Genomic DNA, 25,988 nt, shown 5'->3' with positions numbered 1-25,988 from the left:
TCTGCCAGAAGGAGCAGAAAGCGTCTCGCATAACCCACGTCGACACCGCTCAGCCAATCAGCGACGCGGATAGGCCCGCCCCCTCCCCACCCGCTTATAATTCTGACCAATCGCAGAGCCGATTTCATTCGGCACCTCCCCCCTCCCACCGTGTAACCTTAGCAAGGAGCGCTCCTATTGGTGGGTTCGTGCCCCGTGTGTTGAATAGGGGACCGGTGTGTCCATCACGCTGCTCAAGGTAACGGGGTTACCGGAGCGAGCGCTAAACAAACTAAACTTCACGTAATCCGACGACTTGGGAGGAATTACCGTGAGTTTTATTTACTACTTTGTTTGTTGTTGTTGTTGTTGTACGAACTGGGAACGCAGACGCGAGCGTTGTTACGACTTTAAAGCAACACGGTTACGACGATCTAATTGTATTTATTTGCTATATTAATATTTTTTGTTTTTTAAATCACAGAACGCCTTAACGCAAGGGGAGGGTCGTCGCCCGAAACGTCGCCTATCGCGTGCACGGCCGAATGGTTGAGACAATTGGGAGTTGCTTGGAAAGATACGTTAGAGTGTACGGGTCCCGGCACTGGAACGTGGAATTACCGGCACCGTGGGGGTGATGAATGAAACTTCCAAATGCGATTGATTGTTTGAAACGTGCGGACAAGGTTAGCGCGCGACTCCACGCACCTCCAATTTGCCACGGTTGGCTACGTACGGCGCGAAAGAAGTTCAACGCACTTTATACATAGACTCACACAGAGACCCATAGACTCACACAGAGACCCATAGACTCACACAGAGACCCACAGACTCACACAGAGACACATAGACTCACACAGAGACACATAGACTCACACAGAGACCCATAGACTCACACAGAGACTCATAGACTCACACAGAGACACAGACTCACACAGAGACCCATAGACTCACACAGAGAGCCTTAGACTCACACAGAGACCCATAGACTCACACAGAGAGCCTTAGACTCACACAGAGACCCATAGACTCACACAGAGACCCATAGACTCACACAGAGACCCATAGACTCACACAGAGACACAGACTCACACAGAGACCCATAGATTCACACAGAGACTCATAGACTCACACAGAGACACATAGACTCACACAGAGACCCATAGACTCACACAGAGACTCATAGACTCACACAGAGACACAGACTCACACAGAGACCCATAGACTCACACAGAGACTCATAGACTCACACAGAGACACAGACTCACACAGAGACCCATAGACTCACACAGAGAGCCTTAGACTCACACAGAGACCCATAGACTCACACAGAGACCCATAGACTCACACAGAGACCCATAGACTCACACAGAGAGCCTTAGACTCACACAGAGACCCATAGACTCACACAGAGACCATAGCCTCACACAGAGACCCATAGACTCACACAGAGACCCATAGACTCACACAGAGACCATAGACTCACACAGAGACCCATAGACTCACACAGAGACCCATAGACTCACACAGAGACACATAGACTCACACAGAGACCCATAGACTCACACATAGACCCACAGACTCACACATAGACCCACAGACTCACACAGAGACCCATAGACTCACACAGAGCCCCACAGACTCACACAGAGACCCACAGACTCACACAGAGACCCATAGACTCACACATAGACCCACAGACTCACACAGAGACCCATAGACTCACACAGAGACCCATAGACTCACACAGAGACCCATAGACTCACACAGAGACCCATAGACTCACACATAGACCCACAGACTCACACAGAGACCCATAGACTCACACAGAGACCCACAGACTCACACATAGACCCACAGACTCACACAGAGACACATAGACTCACACAGAGACCCACAGACTCACACAGAGACCCATAGACTCACACAGAGACACATAGACTCACACAGAGACACATAGACTCACACAGAGACCCATAGACTCACACAGAGACACATAGACTCACACAGAGACCCATAGACTCACACAGAGACCCACAGACTCACACAGAGACCCATAGACTCACACAGAGACCCACAGACTCACACAGAGACACATAGACTCACACAGAGACACATAGACTCACACAGAGACCCATAGACTCACACAGAGACTCATAGACTCACACAGAGACACAGACTCACACAGAGACCCATAGACTCACACAGAGAGCCTTAGACTCACACAGAGACCCATAGACTCACACAGAGAGCCTAAGACTCACACAGAGACCCATAGACTCACACAGAGACCCATAGACTCACACAGAGACCCATAGACTCACACAGAGACACAGACTCACACAGAGACCCATAGATTCACACAGAGACTCATAGACTCACACAGAGACACATAGACTCACACAGAGACCCATAGACTCACACAGAGAGCCTTAGACTCACACAGAGACCCATAGACTCACACAGAGACCCATAGACTCACACAGAGACCCATAGACTCACACAGAGACACAGACTCACACAGAGACCCATAGATTCACACAGAGACTCATAGACTCACACAGAGACACATAGACTCACACAGAGACCCATAGACTCACACAGAGACTCATAGACTCACACAGAGACACAGACTCACACAGAGACCCATAGACTCACACAGAGACTCATAGACTCACACAGAGACACAGACTCACACAGAGACCCATAGACTCACACAGAGAGCCTTAGACTCACACAGAGACCCATAGACTCACACAGAGACCCATAGACTCACACAGAGACCCATAGACTCACACAGAGAGCCTTAGACTCACACAGAGACCCATAGACTCACACAGAGACCATAGCCTCACACAGAGACCCATAGACTCACACAGAGACCCATAGACTCACACAGAGACCATAGACTCACACAGAGACCCATAGACTCACACAGAGACCCATAGACTCACACAGAGACACATAGACTCACACAGAGACCCATAGACTCACACATAGACCCACAGACTCACACATAGACCCACAGACTCACACAGAGACCCATAGACTCACACAGAGCCCCACAGACTCACACAGAGACCCACAGACTCACACAGAGACCCATAGACTCACACATAGACCCACAGACTCACACAGAGACCCATAGACTCACACAGAGACCCATAGACTCACACAGAGACCCATAGACTCACACAGAGACCCATAGACTCACACATAGACCCACAGACTCACACAGAGACCCATAGACTCACACAGAGACCCACAGACTCACACATAGACCCACAGACTCACACAGAGACACATAGACTCACACAGAGACCCACAGACTCACACAGAGACCCATAGACTCACACAGAGACACATAGACTCACACAGAGACACATAGACTCACACAGAGACCCATAGACTCACACAGAGACACATAGACTCACACAGAGACCCATAGACTCACACAGAGACCCACAGACTCACACAGAGACCCATAGACTCACACAGAGACCCACAGACTCACACAGAGACACATAGACTCACACAGAGACACATAGACTCACACAGAGACCCATAGACTCACACAGAGACTCATAGACTCACACAGAGACACAGACTCACACAGAGACCCATAGACTCACACAGAGAGCCTTAGACTCACACAGAGACCCATAGACTCACACAGAGAGCCTAAGACTCACACAGAGACCCATAGACTCACACAGAGACCCATAGACTCACACAGAGACCCATAGACTCACACAGAGACACAGACTCACACAGAGACCCATAGATTCACACAGAGACTCATAGACTCACACAGAGACACATAGACTCACACAGAGACCCATGGACTCACACAGAGACCCATGGACTCACACAGAGACTCAGAGACTCACACAGAGACACAGACTCACACAGAGACCCATAGACTCACACAGAGACTCATAGACTCACACAGAGACACAGACTCACACAGAGACCCATAGACTCACACAGAGAGCCTTAGACTCACACAGAGACCCATAAACTCACACAGAGAGCCTTAGACTCACACAGAGACCCATAGACTCACACAGAGACCCATAGACTCACACAGAGACCCATAGACTCACACAGAGAGCCTTAGACTCACACAGAGACCCATAGACTCACACAGAGACCATAGCCTCACACAGAGACCCATAGACTCACACAGAGACCCATAGACTCACACAGAGACCATAGACTCACACAGAGACCCATAGACTCACACAGAGACCCATAGACTCACACAGAGACCCATAGACTTACACAGAGACCCATAGACTCACACAGAGACACATACTCACACAGAGACCCATAGACTCACACAGAGACACATAGACTCACACAGACACATAGACTCACACAGAGACACATAGACTCACACAGAGACCCATAGACTCACACAGAGACCCATAGACTCACACAGAGACCCATAGACTCACACAGAGACCCATAGACTCACACAGAGACACATATACTCATACAGAGGCCCATAGACTCATACAGAGACCCATAGACTCACACAGAGACACATAGACTCACACAGAGACCCATAGACTCTTACAGAGACACATAGGCCCACACAGAGACCCGTAGACTCACACAGAGACACATAGACTCACACAGAGACCCATAGACTCACACAGAGACCCATAGACTCACACAGAGACACAGACTCACACAGAGACACATAGACTCACACAGAGACCCATAGACTCACACAGAGACCCATATACTCACACAGAGACACGTAGACTCACACAGAGACCCATAGACTCACACAGAGACCCACAGACTCACACAGAGACACATAGACTCACACAGAGACACATAGACTCACACAGAGACCCATAGACTCACACAGAGACTCATAGACTCACACAGAGACACAGACTCACACAGAGACCCATAGACTCACACAGAGAGCCTTAGACTCACACAGAGACCCATAGACTCACACAGAGAGCCTAAGACTCACACAGAGACCCATAGACTCACACAGAGACCCATAGACTCACACAGAGACCCATAGACTCACACAGAGACACAGACTCACACAGAGACCCATAGATTCACACAGAGACTCATAGACTCACACAGAGACACATAGACTCACACAGAGACCCATGGACTCACACAGAGACCCATGGACTCACACAGAGACTCAGAGACTCACACAGAGACACAGACTCACACAGAGACCCATAGACTCACACAGAGACTCATAGACTCACACAGAGACACAGACTCACACAGAGACCCATAGACTCACACAGAGAGCCTTAGACTCACACAGAGACCCATAAACTCACACAGAGAGCCTTAGACTCACACAGAGACCCATAGACTCACACAGAGACCCATAGACTCACACAGAGACCCATAGACTCACACAGAGAGCCTTAGACTCACACAGAGACCCATAGACTCACACAGAGACCATAGCCTCACACAGAGACCCATAGACTCACACAGAGACCCATAGACTCACACAGAGACCATAGACTCACACAGAGACCCATAGACTCACACAGAGACCCATAGACTCACACAGAGACCCATAGACTTACACAGAGACCCATAGACTCACACAGAGACACATACTCACACAGAGACCCATAGACTCACACAGAGACACATAGACTCACACAGACACATAGACTCACACAGAGACACATAGACTCACACAGAGACCCATAGACTCACACAGAGACCCATAGACTCACACAGAGACCCATAGACTCACACAGAGACCCATAGACTCACACAGAGACACATATACTCATACAGAGGCCCATAGACTCATACAGAGACCCATAGACTCACACAGAGACACATAGACTCACACAGAGACCCATAGACTCTTACAGAGACACATAGGCCCACACAGAGACCCGTAGACTCACACAGAGACACATAGACTCACACAGAGACCCATAGACTCACACAGAGACCCATAGACTCACACAGAGACACAGACTCACACAGAGACACATAGACTCACACAGAGACCCATAGACTCACACAGAGACCCATATACTCACACAGAGACACGTAGACTCACACAGAGACCCATAACCTCATACAGAGCCATAGACTCGCACAGAGGCCCATAGATTCAACATACGACACGGTCTCGCCATGTATAAAACATCCCACAGTGTGCTGCTGTGTTCACAGGACGCAAACACAAAAAGAAGCTTCCTCAAAAACCCCATTGCTGGATCCCCTCCTTCAGTCACGTGGCACAGCACCCTCTGTCGCCCCACGTGTCAAAAAGGACGCGACACCCTCCCCCCACCCGTCAAATGAGCGTGAAGAAATTCCAGCCAAATTTTGGCAGAAACCAGCCCCTTGAAGTCTCCCTCCTTCCCCTCCCTCCCTCCCTCTCCTCCTCTCCCCTCTGTCCCTCCCCTCCCTCCCCTCTTTTTTTTGTATTTTTTTTATTTTTTACGATCAGTGGAAACAAGAAGATGCTCGGTGTATTCGGCACTTTGCTTCGTTCATCATTTCGTATTTTTTTTTTAAATTAAATTTACATTTTTAAACTCTGCTTTATGTATAGCCCCACCTCTCGCTCGCTCTCTCGCTCGCTCCCTCCCCTCTCTCCCTCCCCTCCTCTCCCCTCCCTCTCTCCTGCTTCCACTCCCTACCACTCACTCGTTGTCCTCATCTCTTCCATCAGGCACAGCGGCGATGACAGCGATGACGACGGCGCTGCTGCTGCTCGCACTGCTCCTGGCCACGGCGAACCTCGCGGCGGCCAAACCCACGGCGGACGAGAAGCAGCGGCACGCCGGGACGCGCGGCGGCGGCGGCGACGACGACACGCCGCGGGCCTTGGGCTCCGACCCCGAGGCCGTGCTGGGGTCGTACGCGGCGCGCGAGCTCCACAGCCTGAGCCCGCAAGAGAGCAAGGAGCGGCTCGGGTGAGAGCGGATGGACGGGCCGCGGCGGTGGCTAGGAGATGTTGACTACCTCGCCTGGTGCGCGCGAGGTCGTGGGTTCGATCCCGACCCTGACGCCTGCTGCTGCTGTATATTTGGAGTTTGTGTGTCTCTCTCATCATCATCACGGTGGCTAGGGAGATGTTGACTACCTCGCCTGGTGCGCGGGAGGTCGTGGGTTCGATTCCTGACTTTGATGTCGCCTGCTGCTGTATATTTGGAGTTTGCGTGTCTCTCTCTCATCATCACGGTGGCTACGAGATGTTAACTACCTCGCCTGGTATGCAGGAGGTTGTGGGTTCGATCCAGACCACTGACGCCTGCTGCTGCTGTATATTTGGAGTTTGCGTGTGTGTGTGTCTCATCATCATCACGGTGGGTAGGAGATGTCGACTACCTCGCCTGGTATGCAGGAGGTTGTGGGTTCGATCCCTGACCTTGATGAACGCCTCCTGTATATTTGGAGTTTGCGTGTCTCACTCCTCATCACGGTGGCTAGGAGATGTTGACTACCTCGCCTGGTGTGCAGGAGGTCGTGGATTTTTCTCCGTTTGCTGCACCCCCCTCGGCTGTGGCAATCGCAGCACCTCGAGGAGACTATTTACATAGTTTGTGTTCATTTGGCCTGGAGGTACAACTTGAGCATAAAAACGAGACGCAGTAAATCAAACCACGCTGGCCAGGCGGGGAGGTAGTTAACATATCCTAAACGTCGTGATTTTTATTTTATTTTACTTTTATTAATTTAAATTTTTTACCTACGTGACTTTACCGGAAAAAACCTAAGAACATCTCCTAGCCACCGTGGCGCCCAATACTCACATTCGTGGCGGAACGATCGCTCAACGCAAGTGCTGAGCCCGTGCGTAATGTCTGCCTCTGTCTCTCCGTCTCTGTCCGTGTCCTTCTCTCTCTGCGTTCCCCGTCTCTCTCTCCGTCTCTGTCCGTCTTTATCTGTCTCCGTCTCTGTCTGTCTCTGCTCCGTGCGTGCGTGCCGTCCCCGTCTCTCTCCCTCTGTCTCTGTCTCTTTGTCTCTGTCTGTCTCTGTCTCCGTCTCTGTCCGCCTCTCTCTGTCTCCGTCTCTGTCTCTTTCTGTCTCTCTCTGTCTCTCTCCGTCTCTCTGTCTCTGTCTGTCTCTGTCTGTCTCTGTTTGTCTCTGTCCGTCTCTCTGTCTCTGTCTGTCTGTCTCTGTCTCCCTCTGTCTCCCTCCGTCTCTCTCCCTCCGTCTCTGTCTGTCGCTGCTCTGCGTGCGTGCCGCCCCCGTCCGCGCGCAGCAAGCTCGTGGACCGCATGGACGCCGACGGCGACGGGCTGGTGAGCGAGGAGGAGCTGGCGGCGTGGATCCGCGTGACGCAGCGGCGCTGGCTGCACGAGGACGCGGAGCAGCGCTGGAGGGACCCCAACGGGGACGGGCGCCTCTCCTGGGACGAGTACCGCAACGCCACCTACGGCGGCCTCTCCTGTACGCCTCCCGGACGACGGCTCCTCACCTCTTGCGTGTCTCTCTCTCTGTCTCTCTCTGTCTCTCTCGCGGTGGTGGCTAGGGGATGTTGACTGCCTTGCCTGGTGTGCGGGAGGTCGTGGGTTCAATCCCGACCCTGACGGCGCCTGCTGCTGCTGTATATTTGGAGTTTGCGTGTTTCACTCTCTCATCTTCATCATCACGGTGGCTAGGAATATGTTGACTACCTCGCCTGGTATGCGGGAGGTCGTGGGTTCGATCACGACCCTGACGGCGCCTGCTGCTGCTGCTGTATATTTGTAGTTTGCGTGTTTCACTCTCTCATCATCACGGTGGTTAGGAGATGTTAACGTGTGCATGCTGCACTTGTGCCGTGTGTGTGCGTCCTGCGTGCTGTGCGTGCGTGCCGTGTGCCGTGCGTGCCGCGTGCCTCGACCCAGTCGAGACGGCCGACTCCTACTCCCGGCTGCTGGCAAGGGACAAGCGGCGCTTTGACGCGGCTGCTGCCGGCGGGGTGAGCGGCGGCGCCGCCGCGGGGGGCGGCGAGCTGAGCCGCGGGGAGTTTGCCGCCTTCCTGCACCCCTCCTCCTTCGGGCACATGAGCGACATCGTCGTCACCGTGAGTCGCCCTCCATCGCCCTCGCTCCCTCCGTCGATCCGTCGCTCGTCCGTTCGCGTTAGTTCCATCGTTCGTCCGATCGCTCTCTCGGTCCATCGCGTGTCCGATTGCGCGTCCCATTGCTCGTGCATCCCGACCGCGTGTCCGACTGCACGTCCGTTGGCGGTCGTCCGGGGAGGGTAACGCACAAAGCGCGTCTTCATATTATCTGGAGGCGACGGCATCGCAGCAAACCGAGTGGAACGCTCAGCGACCATCGTGAGTTGCTTTTAGATCCAGTTTTAGATTCCTGCCCGTTGCGGTTTTGTCGTTCATCCTGCAGCGGATTGATCCTCGACGATGACGATGACGATGATGACGATGACGATGACGACGATGACGACGATGATGACGATGACGATGATGACGACGATGATGACGATGGCGGTGAATGTGATTGCAGGAGACAATCGAGGACGTGGATAAGGACGGAGACGGATTCATCGATCTGGAGGAATACATCGGTGAGCTCCCTCACGGCCTTCGGCCAGACTTGCACTTGAAGATGGTGGTGTAGGTGGTGGAGGTGTAGGTGGTGCTGGTGGTGTAGGTGGTGGTGGTGTAGGTGGTGGTGGTGTAGGTGGTGGTGGTGTAGGTGCTGGTGGTGTAGGTGGTGCTGGTGGTGTAGGTGCTGGTGGTGTAGGTGGTGGTGGTGTAGGTGGTGGTGGTGTAGGTGCTGGTGGTGTAGGTGCTGGTGGTGTAGGTGGTGCTGGTGGTGTAGGTGCTGGTGGTGTAGGTGGTGGTGGTGTAGGTGGTGGTGGTGTAGGTGCTGGTGGTGTAGGTGGTGGTGGTGTAGGTGGTGGTGGTGTAGGTGGTGGTGGTGTAGGTGGTGGTGGTGTAGGTGCTGGTGGTGTAGGTGGTGCTGGTGGTGTAGGTGCTGGTGGTGTAGGTGGTGGTGGTGTAGGTGGTGGTGGTGTAGGTGCTGGTGGTGTAGGTGGTGCTGGTGTAGGTGGTGCTGGTGGTGTAGGTGGTGGTGGTGTAGGTGGTGCTGGTGGTGTAGGTGGTGCTGGTGGTGTAGGTGGTGCTGGTGGTGTAGGTGGTGGTGGTGTAGGTGGTGGTGGTGTAGGTGGTGGTGGTGTAGGTGCTGGTGGTGTAGGTGGTGCTGGTGTAGGTGGTGCTGGTGGTGTAGGTGGTGCTGGTGGTGTAGGTGGTGGTGGTGTAGGTGGTGCTGGTGGTGTAGGTGGTGCTGGTGGTGTAGGTGGTGGTGGTGTAGGTGGTGCTGGTGGTGTAGGTGGTGGTGGCGTAGGTGGTGCTGGTGGTGTAGGTGCTGGTGGCGTAGGTGGTGGTGGTGTAGGTGGTGGTGGTGTAGGTGCTGTTGGTGTAGGTGGTGCTGGTGGTGTAGGTGGTGTTGGTGTAGGTGGTGGTGGTGTAGGTGGTGGTGGTGTAGGTGGTGGTGGTGTAGGTGCTGGTGGTGTAGGTGGTGCTGGTGGTGTAGGTGCTGGTGGTGTAGGTGCTGGTGGTGTAGGTGGTGCTGGTGGTGTAGGTGGTGCTGGTGGTGTAGGTGGTGGTGGTGTAGGTGGTGGTGGTGTAGGTGCTGGTGGTGTAGGTGGTGCTGGTGTAGGTGGTGCTGGTGGTGTAGGTGGTGGTGGTGTAGGTGGTGCTGGTGGTGTAGGTGGTGCTGGTGGTGTAGGTGGTGCTGGTGGTGTAGGTGCTGGTGGCGTAGGTGGTGGTGGTGTAGGTGGTGGTGGTGTAGGTGGTGGTGGTGTAGGTGCTGTTGGTGTAGGTGGTGTTGGTGGTGTAGGTGCTGGTGGTGTAGGTGGTGGTGGTGAGGACTGTAGGAGCGGCACTTGAAGATGGTGGTGTAGGTGCTGGTGGTGTAGGTGCTGGTGGTGTAGGTGGTGGTGGTGTAGGTGGTGGTGGTGTAGGTGGTGGTGGTGTAGGTGCTGTTGGTGTAGGTGGTGGTGGTGTAGGTGCTGTTGGTGTAGGTGGTGGTGGTGTAGGTGCTGGTGGTGTAGGTGGTGGTGGTGAGGACTGTAGGAGCGGCACTTGAAGATGGTGGTGTAGGTGGTGGTGGTGGTGAGGACTGTAGGAGTGGCACTTGAAGATGGTGGTGTAGGTGGTGGTGGTGAGGACTGTAGGAGCGGCACTTGAAGATGGTGGTGTAGGTGGTGGTGGTGAGGACTGTAGGAGTGGCCCTTGAAGATGGTGGTGTAGGTGGTGGTGGTGAGGACTGTAGGAGCGGCCCTTGAAGATGGTGGTGTAGGTGGTGGTGGTGTAGGTGCTGGTGGTGTAGGTGGTGCTGGTGGTGTAGGTGCTGGTGGTGTAGGTGCTGGTGGTGTAGGTGGTGCTGGTGGTGTAGGTGCTGGTGGTGTAGGTGCTGGTGGTGTAGGTGGTGCTGGTGGTGTAGGTGGTGCTGGTGGTGTAGGTGCTGGTGGTGTAGGTGCTGGTGGTGTAGGTGGTGGTGTAGGTGGTGGTGGTGTAGGTGGTGCTGGTGGTGTAGGTGCTGGTGGTGTAGGTGCTGGTGGTGTAGGTGCTGGTGGTGTAGGTGGTGCTGGTGGTGTAGGTGCTGGTGGTGTAGGTGGTGCTGGTGGTGTAGGTGGTGCTGGTGGTGTAGGTGCTGGTGGTGTAGGTGCTGGTGGTGTAGGTGGTGGTGTAGGTGGTGGTGGTGTAGGTGGTGCTGGTGGTGTAGGTGGTGCTGGTGGTGTAGGTGCTGGTGGTGTAGGTGCTGGTGGTGTAGGTGGTGCTGGTGGTGTAGGTGCTGGTGGTGTTGGTGGTGCTGGTGGTGTAAGTGGTGGTGGTGTAGGTGCTGGTGGTATAGGTGGTGCTGGTGGTGTAGGTGGTGGTGGTGTAGGTGCTGGTGGTGTAGGTGCTGGTGGTGTAGGTGGTGCTGGTGGTGTAAGTGGTGGTGGTGTAGGTGCTGGTGGTATAGGTGGTGCTGGTGGTGTAAGTGGTGGTGGTGTAGGTGCTGGTGGTGTAGGTGGTGCTGGTGGTGTAGGTGGTGGTGGTGTAGGTGGTGCTGGTGGTGTAGGTGCTGGTGGTGTAGGTGGTGCTGGTGGTGTAGGTGGTAGTCGATGGTCAGAGGTCAGAGCTGATCTGACCTCTGACCATCGACTAGTCATCTGTAAGATGCGCCTGCCATTCTTCCACTCCGGTGGTGGGTGTACACCCAGGACCCCATTCCAACCAAAAGTGGCCTGGTCTCAGCTAGCTGATGAAAGTTGCAAGCGAGAATTTCATCATCGCTTGCAGCTGGGGTTGGCATCGTCCCCCACTCCACCTGATGTCGAGGGTAAATGGGCGAAGTTTAAGACTGTGACTCATGCAGCTGCAATGGCTGCTTTGGGTACGTGGTCCAGACCTCCCCAGAAACCCTGGCTGACGGAGGAGGTGTTCAGGTTAATTGAGAAAAAGCGACAGGCCCACTCTCATCGCCTACAGCATCCCACGTCAGAGAATGAGGAGGTTTACCGCAGCCTTCGCTCGGAGGTTCGGAGAGGCGTAAGGCGCTGTAAGGATGGGTGGTGGTCGCGGGTTGCTGAGGAGATGGAGTCTGTCTCAGTGGCCCGCGATCACAAATCACTATTTAACTCCATCAAAAAAGTAACCTGCAGCGCCACACCTATTACCATCATTAGAGGAAAAAACGGTGATCCAATCTCCGACCCCCAGGGACAGGTTTGCAGATTTGCTGAGCATTTCTGTGAGGTCCTGGGGGAGGGAAAATCTTTCAGCCAGGAAAACATCATGGCACAAAGTGGGGATAACCCTGCTGAGGCTGCGGTGCTTCAAATATTGGAAGAGGTCACCCCCTGTGAGTGGCTGGCTGAGGTACCAGCTGTTGAGGAAGTACTGAGGGCGATCCGGAGTCTGAGACCAGGGAAGGCACCGGGCAGAGATGATCTCCCAAGCGAAATGCTGAGGGAGGGTGGAGTTTGTGCACAGACTGCCCTATATGACATCATAACAACAGTCTGGACCACTGGACGGGTTCCGCAGGACTGGAAGGATGCCCTGGTGGTCCCCCTCTTTAAGAAGGGGGACCGTACCGACTGTAACAACTACAGGGGCATCTCACTCCTCAGTGTGCCGGGTAAGGTCCTGGCAAGGATTATTCAACATCGCCTTGCTAGGCACGCTGAGGAGAGGCTTGCGGAGCCCCAATGCGGTTTCAGGAAAGGGCGGTCCTGCACAGATGCCATATTTTCTGTCCGTCTGCTACAGCAGAGGTGTAGGGAATTCCAACAAGACCTACATCTCTGCTTTATTGACCTGGTCAAGGCCTATGATACCATCAGTAGGCCTGGGCTCTGGGTTGTTCTTCGTGCTTTCGGAGTCCCTGACCCTCTGCTCACGATCATTAAGGACCTTCATGATGGTGAGCGGGCCCGGGTAAAACTACGTGGCCGGGAGTCGGAGCCTTTCCCTGTACACCTTGGGGTGCGACAGGGATGTCCTCTGGCTCCCACATTATTTAACATCTATTTCGACTGCGTAGTTCGTGAAGCCTTCAATAGCTGTACCGGGGGAATTACCATTTGGTACAGATACAATGGGAGGCTGATCGACGCCCGGGTGCGATCAAGGGATGGCTCCCTATTGGTCAACCACGTTATGTATGCCGATGATTTGGTAATAGCTGCTCATTCGGAAGAGGAGTTGGAGACGCTGCTGCTGAGACTGGAGCGTGCCACTAAGAGGTGGGGCCTTACCATCAGCCCCACCAAAACTAAGCACCTGCCTGGGTATTTTGTACCATCGGGCACTCCACCCCCACAACTCCCAATCGGTGATGGGGCAGTTGTGGAGAGAGTGGAGAGTTTCCCATACCTGGGCAGTGTGCTTATGACCGGCTCCAGTTTATCAGCAGAGGTCTCACTCCGAATCAGTCGAGCGGCAATATCTTTTCATCGGTTGCGTAACGCTGTGTGGAAGCTACCTGGTCTGTCGCTCCGCACGAAGCTTCAGGTCTTCTCGGCCACGGTCATTCCCTCCCTTCTCTACGCTTGCGAAACGTGGACCCCCCTAGTGGAGCATCTTCGCCGGTTGGAAACATTTAGGCTGGCCTGCCTACGATCCATCCTGGGTTTAACCAGGCTGGATTGTGTGAGGAGCTCACAAGTCCTTGAAAGATCTGGGCAAAGTCCCATCAGTGAGCTCCTCCGGCAGGCAAGGCTGCGTTGGCTGGGTCATGTAGCCCGCATGCCCAGCCACCGCATGCCTAAACAGCTTTTGTTCGGCCGGATCAAGGGGGCTAAACGGGCGCGGCACGGGCTAGAGAAGAGATGGAGTGATGTGGTACAAGAGGACGTGGAGCTGAGTGGACTTGCCGATGACTGGTACCAGCGGTGTCAAGATCGGCCTCAGTGGAGGAGGCTCGTGAAGGACGCTACTGGGCAGTTGGAGGCAGTCGCCCTCCAACAACAACGGAGGGCGGAGGAGCGACGCTCACAACAACGAGCGGAGCGCCGGGTGGCTAAAGCACAGCAAGTTGGCACAGTAGGGGGCACAGGTGGTGCATCAGCCAGTCATCTCGGTCATCTCGGTCAGTCGACCCGTGGCACATGGGTCTGCCCCGTGACCTCCTGCCAGCGGGCGTTCGACACTTCACGTGGCCTCAGGGTGCACATGGCCTGGCACAAGCGTCGTGGTGACGTCACCGCCACTTAGTGGCGAATGGCGGTTGTTGTTGTTGTTGTAGGTGGTGTAGGTGCTGGTGGTGTAGGTGGTGCTGGTGGTGTAGGTGCTGGTGGTGTAGGTGGTGTAGGTGCTGGTGGTGTAGGTGCTGGTGGTGTAGGTGGTGGTGTAGGTGGTGGTGGTGTAGGTGGTGCTGGTGGTGTAGGTGCTGGTGGTGTAGGTGCTGGTGGTGTAGGTGGTGTAGGTGCTGGTGGTGTAGGTGCTGGTGGTGTAGGTGGTGTAGGTGCTGGTGGTGCTGGTGGTGCTGGTGGTGTAGGTGCTGGTGGTGTAGGTGCTGGTGGTGTAGGTGGTGCTGGTGGTGTAGGTGCTGGTGGTGTAGGTGGTGCTGGTGGTGTAAGTGGTGGTGGTGTAGGTGCTGGTGGTATAGGTGGTGCTGGTGGTGTAGGTGGTGGTGGTGTAGGTGCTGGTGGTGTAGGTGCTGGTGGTGTAGGTGGTGCTGGTGGTGTAAGTGGTGGTGGTGTAGGTGCTGGTGGTATAGGTGGTGCTGGTGGTGTAAGTGGTGGTGGTGTAGGTGCTGGTGGTGTAGGTGGTGCTGGTGGTGTAGGTGGTGGTGGTGTAGGTGCTGGTGGTGTAGGTGCTGGTGGTGTAGGTGGTGCTGGTGGTGTAGGTGCTGGTGGTGTAGGTGGTGCTGGTGGTGTAGGTGCTGGTGGTGTAGGTGGTGCTGGTGGTGTAGGTGCTGGTGGTGTAAGTGGTGGTGGTGTAGGTGGTGCTGGTGGTGTAAGTGGTGGTGGTGTAGGTGCTGGTGGTGTAGGTGGTGCTGGTGGTGTAGGTGCTGGTGGTGTAGGTGCTGGTGGTGTAGGTGCTGGTGGTGTAGGTGCTGGTGGTGTAAGTGGTGGTGGTGGTGTAGTTGGTGGTGGTGGTGGTGGTGGTGTAGGTGCTGGTGGTGTAGGTGGTGGTGGTGGTGTAGGTGGTGGTGGTGTAGGTGGTGGTGGTGGTGGTGGTGTAGGTGCTGGTGGTGTAGGTGCTGGTGGTGTAGGTGGGGCTGGTGGTGTAGGTGCTGGTGGTGTAGGTGGTGGTGGTGTAGGTGCTGGTGGTGTAGGTGGTGCTGGTGGTGTAGGTGGTGCTTGTGGTGTAGGTGGTGGTGGTGTAGGTGGTGCTGGTGGTGTAGGTGCTGCTGGTGGTGTAGGTGGTGGTGGTGGTGGTGTAGGTGGGGCTGGTGGTGTAGGTGGTGGTGGTGTAGGTGGTGCTGGTGGTGTAGGTGCTGCTGGTGGTGTAGGTGGTGCTGGTGTTGTAGGTGGTGCTGGTGGTGTAGGTGGTGTAGGTGGTGAGGCTGGTTTCTAATCGAGGTTTTTTTGGTTCATGTCGCGTAAATACAGGGTGCTTAAAAAAACAAATGTGAACCCTTCTGAGAATTTGCAACAACACCACGAGAAATGTGCTTCCATGCTCTGGAGACCACCTGGAGAAGATTCCAGGCACGCGTTGACAACGATGGCGAACAAGCGGAGAATCTCTGACTTTTTGAAGCTATTAACATTTTCCGTTCTTTGTCCATTAAAAACGATAGTCCCATGTCAGCGTTCACATTCTTTTTTTTTTTTCGGTAAAGTCACGTAGGTAAAAAGTAAATTATTTAAAAATGAAACCAACTAAATTAAATGACGACGTTTTGCAAGCAACTCAAGCCTCCCTCTTCAGGTGGTGAATGATTTCATTTCACTACAGAATGTAGCAGTTCCACCTGATGACGGAGGCTTGTGTTGCTTCCGAAACGTCGTGATTGAATTCAGTTGTTTTAATTTTCATTTATTTTACTTTTCACCGACGTGACTTTACCGAAAACCCCCAAAAAGTATGGATCCTTGCAGTCACGACAACTTAAAATCTAGAAGTGTTCACATTCTTTTGAAGCAGCCTGCACATTAACGTGAAGCCCTCCGGTGGATAATATTTAAAATTAATAAAAGTAAAATTCAAATAAAATAAAAATCACGACGTTTCGGAGTCAACACAAGCTTCCGTCTTCAGGTGGAACCGTCACAGCACGACTGCTGTATCAAGTGAGAGAAATTCCAAGAACACAGTATTTGTATATATACTGGTTGAGGGTGGGAGGAGCCAAGGTAGGCCCTGGATATTATTTTTGTGAGGTTTGGTGCGGCTGAAGCACGCTGTTAGGAATGAGCCTTTGTTGTGTAAACGAGGTGCGGGTGATGTAATATAATATTACATCATCCGCACCTCGTATTCAGGGCCTACCTTGGCTCCTCCCACCCTCAACCAGTATATATACAAATACTGTGTTCTTGGAATTTCTCTCACTTGATACAGCAATCGTGAGCTGTGACGGTTCCACCTGAAGACGGAGGCTTGTGTTGCCTCCGAAACGTCGTGATTTTTATTTTACTTTTATTAATTTTAATTTTTTACCTACGTGACTTTACCGAAAAAACCTAAGAATATGAATCCTTGCAGTCACGAAAGCTTCACATCTAGAATGGATAATATTTGGTCGCGAAAGCAGCCCACGGTGTGAAACGGACAGCTTTTTACCCCATCTCTCCGAGAGTTCGTAAAGTCGAAATGTCACCCCGACCGCCGCCCAGCCGACATGTACCACCCGGCGGAGCCCGCGGAGACGGAGCCGGACTGGGTGGAGACGGAGCGGCAGCAGTTCCGGCGGTTCCGCGACTCTGACGGCGACGGGCGGATGGGGCGCGAGGAGGTGCGCTCCTGGCTGCTGCCCGTCGGCTACGAGCACGCACATGCAGAGGCACGCCACCTCGTGGGGGAGGCCGACGGGGGCGACGAGGTGGGGACCCACGCGACCCCCACGCACCCCCCACGCACCCCCCACGCACCCCCCACGCACCCCCACCCCCCCCACGCACCCCCCCCACCCCCCCACGCACACCACCCCCCCACGCACCCCCCCACCCCCCCACGCACACCACCCCCCCATGCACCCCCCCACCCCCCCACGCACCCCACCCCCCCACGCACCCCACGCACCCCACCCCCCCACGCCCCCACTCCCCCACGCACCCCCCCTTGCCCCCACCCCCCCACCCCCATGCCCCCCACCTTAATCCGATGAGCTATAAAGCTCTTAACTACGGGACCTTTCTTTGTTTGATGCCAGTATCAAAATGGTGGAGAAAAAAAAAATTGGTGATGTACACACGCGTGTGCACATCATCACGTGAGAAAAAACAGGTGACGTACACATGTACGTACGTGTACATGCACGCACGCATGTACGTACGTACACGTGTACGTACATGTACGTCATGGGAGGTGCCCGCAAACTTGTGCGTGAAGTTCAACAGTTAAACTTTTTATTTTACCAGGTCAGGCCCCCCCCCGAGCCGTGTAGCGCTTTTTTTTCAGGAGCGACCCTGGCTATTATAGCTCAACGAAGTGGCTCGTCGTCATCGTTGTTATCGTCATCATCGTCATCATCGTCGTCATCGTCGTCATCGTCATCATCGTCGTTATCGTCATAATCGTCATCATCGTCGTCATCGTCGTCATCGTCATCATCGTCATCATCGTCGTCGTCGTCGTCGTTATCATCGTCGTCATCATCGTCGTCGTCGTCGTCGTCGTCGTCGTCGTCGTCGTCATCCTCATCATCGTGGGAAGTTTCACAGCAGCCAAATACAGTAAAACCTTGGATTGCGAGCATAATTCGTTCCGGAAACGTGTTTGTAATCCAAAGCACTCGTATATCAAAGCACTGGTATATCAGTTGTGATCACGTGACGCCCGGCAGACACAGCGTATACACGCACTACTCGTATTGCAAGACCTCGCTCGTTTATCAAATTAATATTTATTTTAAAAAATTGCTCGTCTTGCAAAACACTCGCCGACCACGTTACTCGCATTCCAAGGTTTTACTGTACTCTAAACGTAGAGGGGGGGAATTAACCGGAGGTACTCGGAGAAAAATCCTCGCGACCCCCGCGGGGAGAGAGCACAAGGACGACGCAAACGCCACCGAATTAAAAGCTCGGGTTTAGCAGTTTGTGAGCCTCCCCTAGGTCGACTCGGCCTCGAACTAGCACCTCGGTGCGGTGTGTAGTCAACATCGGCACTGGGGGGGAGACAAAGGCGGCCGGGCGTGGTGCTGGCCACTCACCCACCCCCTCGTGTGCCACCGTGCCGGCCTTCGTAGGTGCTCGCTAACAGCACTTGCCCCTACAGTCTGTTAAGGCTACACGGGGGATCTTTGTCTTTTTTTATCTTTCCCGCTCACGGCCACCACCAGCGGTGATCATCTGAAGCGGTCATGGGCCTCCTCCCCTAGGTCGACTTGGCCTCAAATGAGTACCTGGTGCGGTGTGTAGCCAACATCGTCGCTGGGGAGACAAAGGCAGCAGCGGTGTTGCTGGTCACCCACCCCCCCTCGTGTGCCACAAGAGCACTTGCCACAACAGTCTGCGAAGGCTACACGGGGATCTTTACCTCGAATGTCGTTACCCTTTTAGGTTATTTCGGTAAAGTCCACGGAGGTAGAAAACTTCACAGATGACGACTTCTTCTTGGTTCTTTCGGTAAAGTCACGTAGAAGGGAAATAATAAAATAATAAAAATTTTACATATTAAAATACAATTCTCACGACGTTACGGCCACAACGCAAGCAGCCGTCCTCAGGTGAAGAACAGGTCTGTCGGAAAGACAGTGTCTTCAGACAGACCTGTTCGTCGTGAGAATTGTATTTTATAATGTTTTATTTTTATTATTTTCCTTCTACGTGACTTTACCCGAAAGAACTGAGAAGATGAATCCCTGCAGTCACGAAAGCTATAAATCGAAAGACGACGACGTTTCGATCACAACGCAAGCAACCGTCGTGATCTGTAGATCTTCTACCCACGTGGACTTTACCGAAAGAACCACAGGGCGTGGCTTCCTGCAGTCACGAAAGCCTCACGTCAAGATTGAATGTCGTCGCTGTCGATTCCTGTCTGTGGTTTGCCGGGTCGCAAGGACGGCAAGCTGTCCAAGGAGGAGGTGCTGGCCAAGTGGAGCGTCTTCCTGGGCAGCCAGGCCACCAACTACGGCGACGATCTCAACCGCCGGCACGAGGAGCTCTGAGCTGCAACAGGAAACCCCGCGTTGCGATTGGCCGTTCGCGTCGACTCGACGCAGCCAATGGCAACGCGCCGTGCCGCGTTGCCATTGGCCGATCGCGTCGAATTAGAATGCGCCGTGCTGCACTCCTTGATTGGCCGTTGGAGTCGCGTCCAATCCAAACACGCCGCGTTCCGATTGGCCGACGTGTGTCCGGTTATGTTGCTTGCGACTCACCGGCTTGGACCTGCCGAGCAATCGATTTCCCTTTTTTGAACGGGAATTGGAGCGGCATTCACTTCCTGGTTGACCCCCGTAGCCCTGCAGAGGCAGCGGGGGAAGTTCCACATTCCTGTGGCGGGAGCGGAGCGGGGGGGACATCCCGGCCCATTGGACAACCACTTTTGACTTCCGTACAAAACGGTACTCAATTTTATTGACACCCCGGAGGGAGGCATGATGATGATGATGGGCCTCAATCCACCCCGGGCAGGATTTGAACTCGTGACCCTTGAGGGCGAGAGAAACCGCAGCGTCGCTATGCAATGGTCACGGGATATAAATGTTCGTGTAGTTTTTTTTATCAGAATCGTTTTTTTAGACTTGAAGGAATCCGATGAGCCGTGAAGCTCTTCGTTGTCACCTGCACGGGGCGTGGTGACGCTGCTGCGAAGGTTAAAAGTCAGCGACGCTCCGCGCTCCGTTCCGTTGTTTGAGCCGCGGACGAGAGACAATTCATCGATTTCGTGAAGAAAAGAACACTGGTCAACACGCTTTTTCTGGCATAAGGTATTCCAACGGTTGTAAGGTAATTTTGGGCTGCTGATTCCAAATCTGGCATCAGTTTTTGTCTATCACAGGTTTTTGAGATATCAAATGTTGCATTTTCAATAAAAACCGCAGAAGAAAAATGTTAATAAATGTGGATATCTACATAAAATGATATTATAAACACACTATCCTATAAATACAGCACCGTATTTTAACACTAAAGCAGTCACTGACTCGCAACAACTTGCAATCATAAGTGACAGAGTTAATTTCGGGTAAAATCAATGAAAATGTGGTATGCCGATAGCATAACAATCAGCACCCTGAAATTAGTCTAGAACAGCTGCAAAAGTCCAGGCCAGAATTATTTTTTTTTTTTGCTGACCAGTGGAATATTAGCCTTTATGCATGTAGGTTGAACTTCGTTCGCGCCGCACCGTACGTAGTAAACCCTGCCGCTGCTGCTGCCACTGCTGCTGCTGCTGCCACTGCTGCTGCTGCTGCCACTGCTGCTGCTACTGCTGCTGCTACTGCTGCTGCTGCTGCTGCCGCTGCTGCCGCTGCTGCTGCTGCCGCTGCTGCTGCTGCCGCTGCTGCCGCTGCTGCTGCTGCTGCCGCTGCTGCTGCTGCCGCTGCTGCCGCTGCTGCCGCTGCCGCTGCTGCCGCTGCCGCTGCTGCCGCTGCTGCTGCCGCTGCTATATTTAAGACCGGAAGCAACAGGAGGGCTTCAGCAGCCTTGCCCGATGAGGCTGATTGTGATTACCAGCGAAACGTCGCGCGACTCAAACTTTCCAATGCTGTTGATTCTCTCTTCAACACACACCGGTGGGCTAAAGAAGTGAATTGTTTTGTCCTTTGAAAAACGTGACATTTGTTTACTGTTTCGCCGTGTCGGGTGGTGGAGGGTTACGACACATTTATAAATAACGCGATCTGACCCAAAAACCTTTTATTGTGAATAATATTGGTCGCGCAAGCCTGCTACACGTTAAATCAAGCCGTGATAATCTGCGGTGCGGGGGTACGACATCAAAGATGTGCAAACACCAAATCGACGCCCGCCTGTTATCACAAGGCACCGTCGGGTCTGCATTCACCGCCAGAGGTCGCAAACGGGTTTTGATTCCTTACCCGTACCCGGCCGCACCAGGGTCGCAAACGGGTACTCGTACCCGTACCCGGCCGTACCCGTACCCTATCGTACCCGGCCGGGTACGGGTAGGGTACGGGTATCGGGTACCCGATTGCGACCTCTGGGATGAAGTCATGTTGCAGGCGCGGGTGGGTTGATTCTAGGAACTTGAATTGTGAGAAGACAAGACGTTGGGAAATGAGTGACAAACAGTTACTCACCAGTGACTCACGGCCTACCCGTACCCGTACCCGGCCGCACCAGGGTCGCAAACGGCTACCCGGCTACCCGTAACCGGCCGGGTACGGGTAGCCAGGTATCGGGTAGGGTACGGGTATTGGGTACCCGGTTGCGACCTCTGTTCACGGCGCACATCGTGCGTTGTGGTAAAACATGCGATCCAGACGCGCTTTGGTAACGGTGTGTACACGCGTGGTCCTTGAAACTTGTTGGCCTGCAGCCTCCCCCAAGGGCTGCCTGTCAACGGCTGTTCCCCTCCTGCCGTTCTTCTCCGCTCGTAGCAGCGGCAAGCGGCGGTGAAACGAGTCTGTGAAGAAGAAGGCTTCAGCCTGGGGTTGGTGTTGGAGGGCCAATCGGTTTCAAGGACAATGCTGACCCTTCAAATCTTGACCCCATTGGAACCTCCTTTGCCAGTAGCAAAATATGATAATTGTTTTTTGACCCTTTTATCTGGCAACAAAACTGACACCTTTGTTACAAGGAGTCATGTTTGCATTGGCCACAATACCTGCGGTCGGAACGCAAACAAAAAACATAACTCTGATAATGTGCACTGTCCTTGAAGTTGATTGGCCCACACCCGAGACAGCTTTCCTTAGAGCCTAGTCTCACATGGTGTTGGACCAGATGATGACAAAAGGCGCACAACTCAAAGACAATGCACCATCAGAGTATGAGAGCTCGGGGTTAAGCATTTACACCATTGGAACCTCATTTGCCAGTAGCAAAATATCATAATTGTTTTTTGACCCTTTTATCTGGCAACAAAACTGACACCTTTTTTTACAAGGAGTCATGTTGACCACAATACCTGCGGTCGGAACGCAATAAAAAACATAACTCTGATAATGTATGCACTGTCCTTGAAATTGATTGGCCCACACCCGAGACAGCTTTTCTTAGAGCACAGTCTCACATGGTGTTGGACCAGATGACGCCAAATCTTGACTTCAAGCTTTCACGACTGCTGGAATTAATATTCATTGGCTCTTTCGGCAAAGTCACGGAGGTAGGGTGAGAGAAAATCACCAAAAAACGACGACGTTTCGATCGCAACACACGCGCGGTCGTCGTTGGGCTTAACATTGAAGCGGAAACTGCATATTTTGTGAGCGAGTGCGTTTGTGTGGACTTTTGTAATGAAACAAGATCGGCGCATTCTTTACGACACATTTGTGTCTTGTTCAGTTAACAAACTCAATTTGCTTCACTTAAACATTATTTTATACCAACATTCGTGTTTTTTTGCACGGAGATCCGTTGAAAAATGTGTTATATTTCTGGTTCATCCGAGAAAATCCCGACTTCTCCTGCCTCTTGGTGTTTAAACATCTTAACAGCGCTGCTGTATCTTCTTGGTTCTTTCGGTAAAGTCACGTAGAAGGGAAATAATAAAATAATAAAAATAAAACTTAAAATACAATTCTCACGACGTTTCGGCCACAACGTAAGCAGCCGTCCTCAGGTGAAGAACAGGTCTGTCGGAAAGACAGCGTCTGAATGAACACCCCAGGCTTGGCAGCGTATATTTAAGCTGGGTTTATGGGAGGAAGGGCGCCTTGACAAAGGAATTTGAGAATTGTATTTTATTATGTTTTATTTTTATTATTTCTCTTCTATGTGATGACTTTACCGAAAGAACCAAGAAGATGAATCCCTGCAGTCACGACAGTTTTAACAGCGCTGCTGTAGTATTGCCTAAAAGGGTAAAGCCTCTCCATCATCTCGATCGCGGCAATGTGGGTTCCCGTAGATTACTGATTTCTGAAACAACGTTTAGTTTTTTTCTTTAGGGGGGTGGACCCCCCCCCCCCCCCCACAGTTGTATCGAATGCGCACGCACACACGCACGCACGCACACACAAGCACGCACACACGCACGCTCTTATTCTCCCGACTGTTGCAGACCTGCGGTTCCGTTGGCAGTTTGCGAAAGAAAATTGAGTGAAGTGTCTTTGTGCTGACCGCTGAAAGTCGTTTTAACATTGTAGACATCTTCTTTGTTTGTTCGAGGAAAAACGCTCACGCGCTCACATGCACAAAACACCGGGGCAAGGGCCGCTGTTCGTAGCAGCAGCAGCGCCTATGAAGGCTGCCGGCACTGCGGCACGCGAGGGGGTGGGTGGGCCAGCAACCACGCCCGGCCGCCTTTGTCTCCCCCCAGTGGCGATGTTTACTACACACCGCACCAGGTACTCATTTGCGGCCGAGTCGACCTAGGAGAGGCCCAGCACCTGGTTCAGATGTAATCGTCGCTGGCGTTAGACGTGAACGGGAGTCGAACTCGGGCCTCTGGGCTCGTGGTTCAGCGAGTTAACCGCTAAACAGCCGCCATTCGCCACTAAGTGGCGGTGACGTCACCACGACGCTTGTGCCAGGCCATGTGCACCTTGAGGACACGTGAAGTGTCGAACGCCCGCTGGCAGGAGGTCACGGGGCAGACCCAGCAGGTGCCACGGGTCGACTGACTGCGATGACTGAGACGAGTGGCTGATGCACCACCTGTGCCCCCTACTGTGCCAACTTGCTGTGCTTTAGCCACAAACTGCCGCTTCGCACACACACGCACGTAGACTCATCATGGGACTTGCAATCAAATCGAGTCGTATTTACATGCGAAAATATTGCCACGTGTATTTTTTTTAAATGTCTCCCAATGTGGTGTGTCCGGGTTGCTACCTGCTGCGTGCCTGTTCAGCGCGATGACGTCCGGGAAATGAATTAAGTGGTGGCGGTGACGTCACCGCGGCGCTTGTGCCAGGCTAGGTGCACGTTGAGGCGTCGAGCAATGCACAGCGGTGCACATTCTAAAACGCGTTGCTGCGGCGTCATGCAGCACGACTGTGATAAACCCACCCAGTGTTATGGTTTGTTAAAGTTTTTAAAGGACTTTGTGGTTGAATAAAAATGTTTATGGTATTCTTGATTGTGCCGATGTGTGTGAATGCGTTTCAAATCTGAGCCGTCGTAACGAATCAAATTTTTAAATCCTTTATATTAAGTTCACTTGCTTGCTTGCTTGCGCGCTTACGACCGTGCAAATCTTTCGGTCGTTTTTTAACCCACTTCCCGTGATCCAATCGAGCTGACATTTTGCACACAGACTCGTTGTGCGTGACAATTTATTTTCGTGAAATTTTTTTTCCAAAAATTTACACTTTTTAGGAAAAATATATATATATTTAATTACCAATTGCTTAATGGTGGCAGGCAATCATCTGACCCATAGGTGGCAGCCATCTCAAGCCAGAGGACGAGAGGACTCTAGCCGCCACGCATATAAAGGATTTATAGTGAAAAACTTTGTTTTTACGGGTTAATTTTTTATTTGACCAGGGAAGGGCCCCGTTGAGTTTCTACTCAACTCTCTCTTGCAGAAGCGACCGTGGCAATCACGAACGACAGCAGCTCAACGAAGTGGCTCATCCTCGTCATCATCATCGTCGTCATCGTCGTCGTCTTCATCATCATGATCATCGTCATCATGATCATCGTCGTCATCGTCATCATCATCATGATCATCGTCATCATGATCATCGTCATCATCGTCATCATCATCATGATCATCGTCATCATGATCATCGTCGTCATCGTCATCATGATCATCGTCATCATGATCATCGTCATCATCGTCATCATCATCATGATCATCGTCATCATCATGATCATCGTCATCATCGTCGTCATCGTCGTCATCATCGTCATCATCACGTGGACATTCATAGCAGCAACCATAAACTCTTGAAGCGCGTCGATTCCTTCGCTCTCTCAGTCGCTTGTCGTGGCGGGGGTCGCGTCGCCAGCGTGTTGAGCAGGACGGTCCACGCCTCCCACTGTGTACTACTACTACTACACGCTCTCATACTGGTAGGAACCCACTGGTTCCACCAGCCCACAGGGGATTATTGTGTCCGTCCGTCCGTCCTGCAAGGAGGGGCTAGGTGGGGAGGGAGGGGCTTGGTGGGGAGGGGAGGGTGGGGAGGGGCTGGGTGGGGAGGGGCTGGGTGGGGAGGGTGGGGCTGGGTGGGGAGGGGCTGGGTGGGGAGGGTGGAGAGGGGCTGGGTGGGGCTGGGTGGGGAGGGGCTGGGTGGGGAGGGTGGAGAGGGGCTGGGTGGGGAGGGGCTGGG

General features: G+C 53.2%; 1 protein-coding gene across 1 annotated transcript; it reads left to right on the top strand.

Annotated features, from left to right (window-relative positions):
- Window positions 1-194: 194 nt before the first annotated feature.
- On the top strand, window positions 195-24,764 carry LOC144951975 (calumenin-B-like). Its single transcript, XM_078882348.1, has 7 exons — window positions 195-310; window positions 6,683-6,926; window positions 8,219-8,406; window positions 8,847-9,025; window positions 9,468-9,528; window positions 17,245-17,450; window positions 19,635-24,764. Exons 2-7 carry the CDS (start codon window positions 6,694-6,696, stop codon window positions 19,740-19,742), a joined length of 975 nt encoding a protein of 324 aa, XP_078738474.1. The 5' UTR covers window positions 195-310; window positions 6,683-6,693; the 3' UTR covers window positions 19,743-24,764.
- Window positions 24,765-25,988: the final 1,224 nt, after the last annotated feature.

The sequence above is a fragment of the Lampetra fluviatilis genome, chromosome 64, assembly GCF_964198595.1.
Source record: "Lampetra fluviatilis chromosome 64, kcLamFluv1.1, whole genome shotgun sequence".
NCBI lineage: Eukaryota > Metazoa > Chordata > Hyperoartia > Petromyzontiformes > Petromyzontidae > Lampetra > Lampetra fluviatilis.
The sequence above is the reverse complement of the archived record's forward strand: the minus strand, read 5'-3'. Positions and strand labels throughout refer to the sequence as shown.

Bases quoted from the DNA above. Each gene is read 5' to 3' on its own strand.
- LOC144951975 (XM_078882348.1), top strand. From the start codon at position 6,694: ATGACAGCGATGACGACGGCGCTGCTGCTGCTCGCACTGCTCCTGGCC. The intron at 9,026-9,467 runs GTGAGTCGCCCT...ATGTGATTGCAG, and splicing joins TGAGCGACATCGTCGTCACC to GAGACAATCGAGGACGTGGA. The intron at 9,529-17,244 runs GTGAGCTCCCTC...ACCGCCGCCCAG, and splicing joins CGATCTGGAGGAATACATCG to CCGACATGTACCACCCGGCG.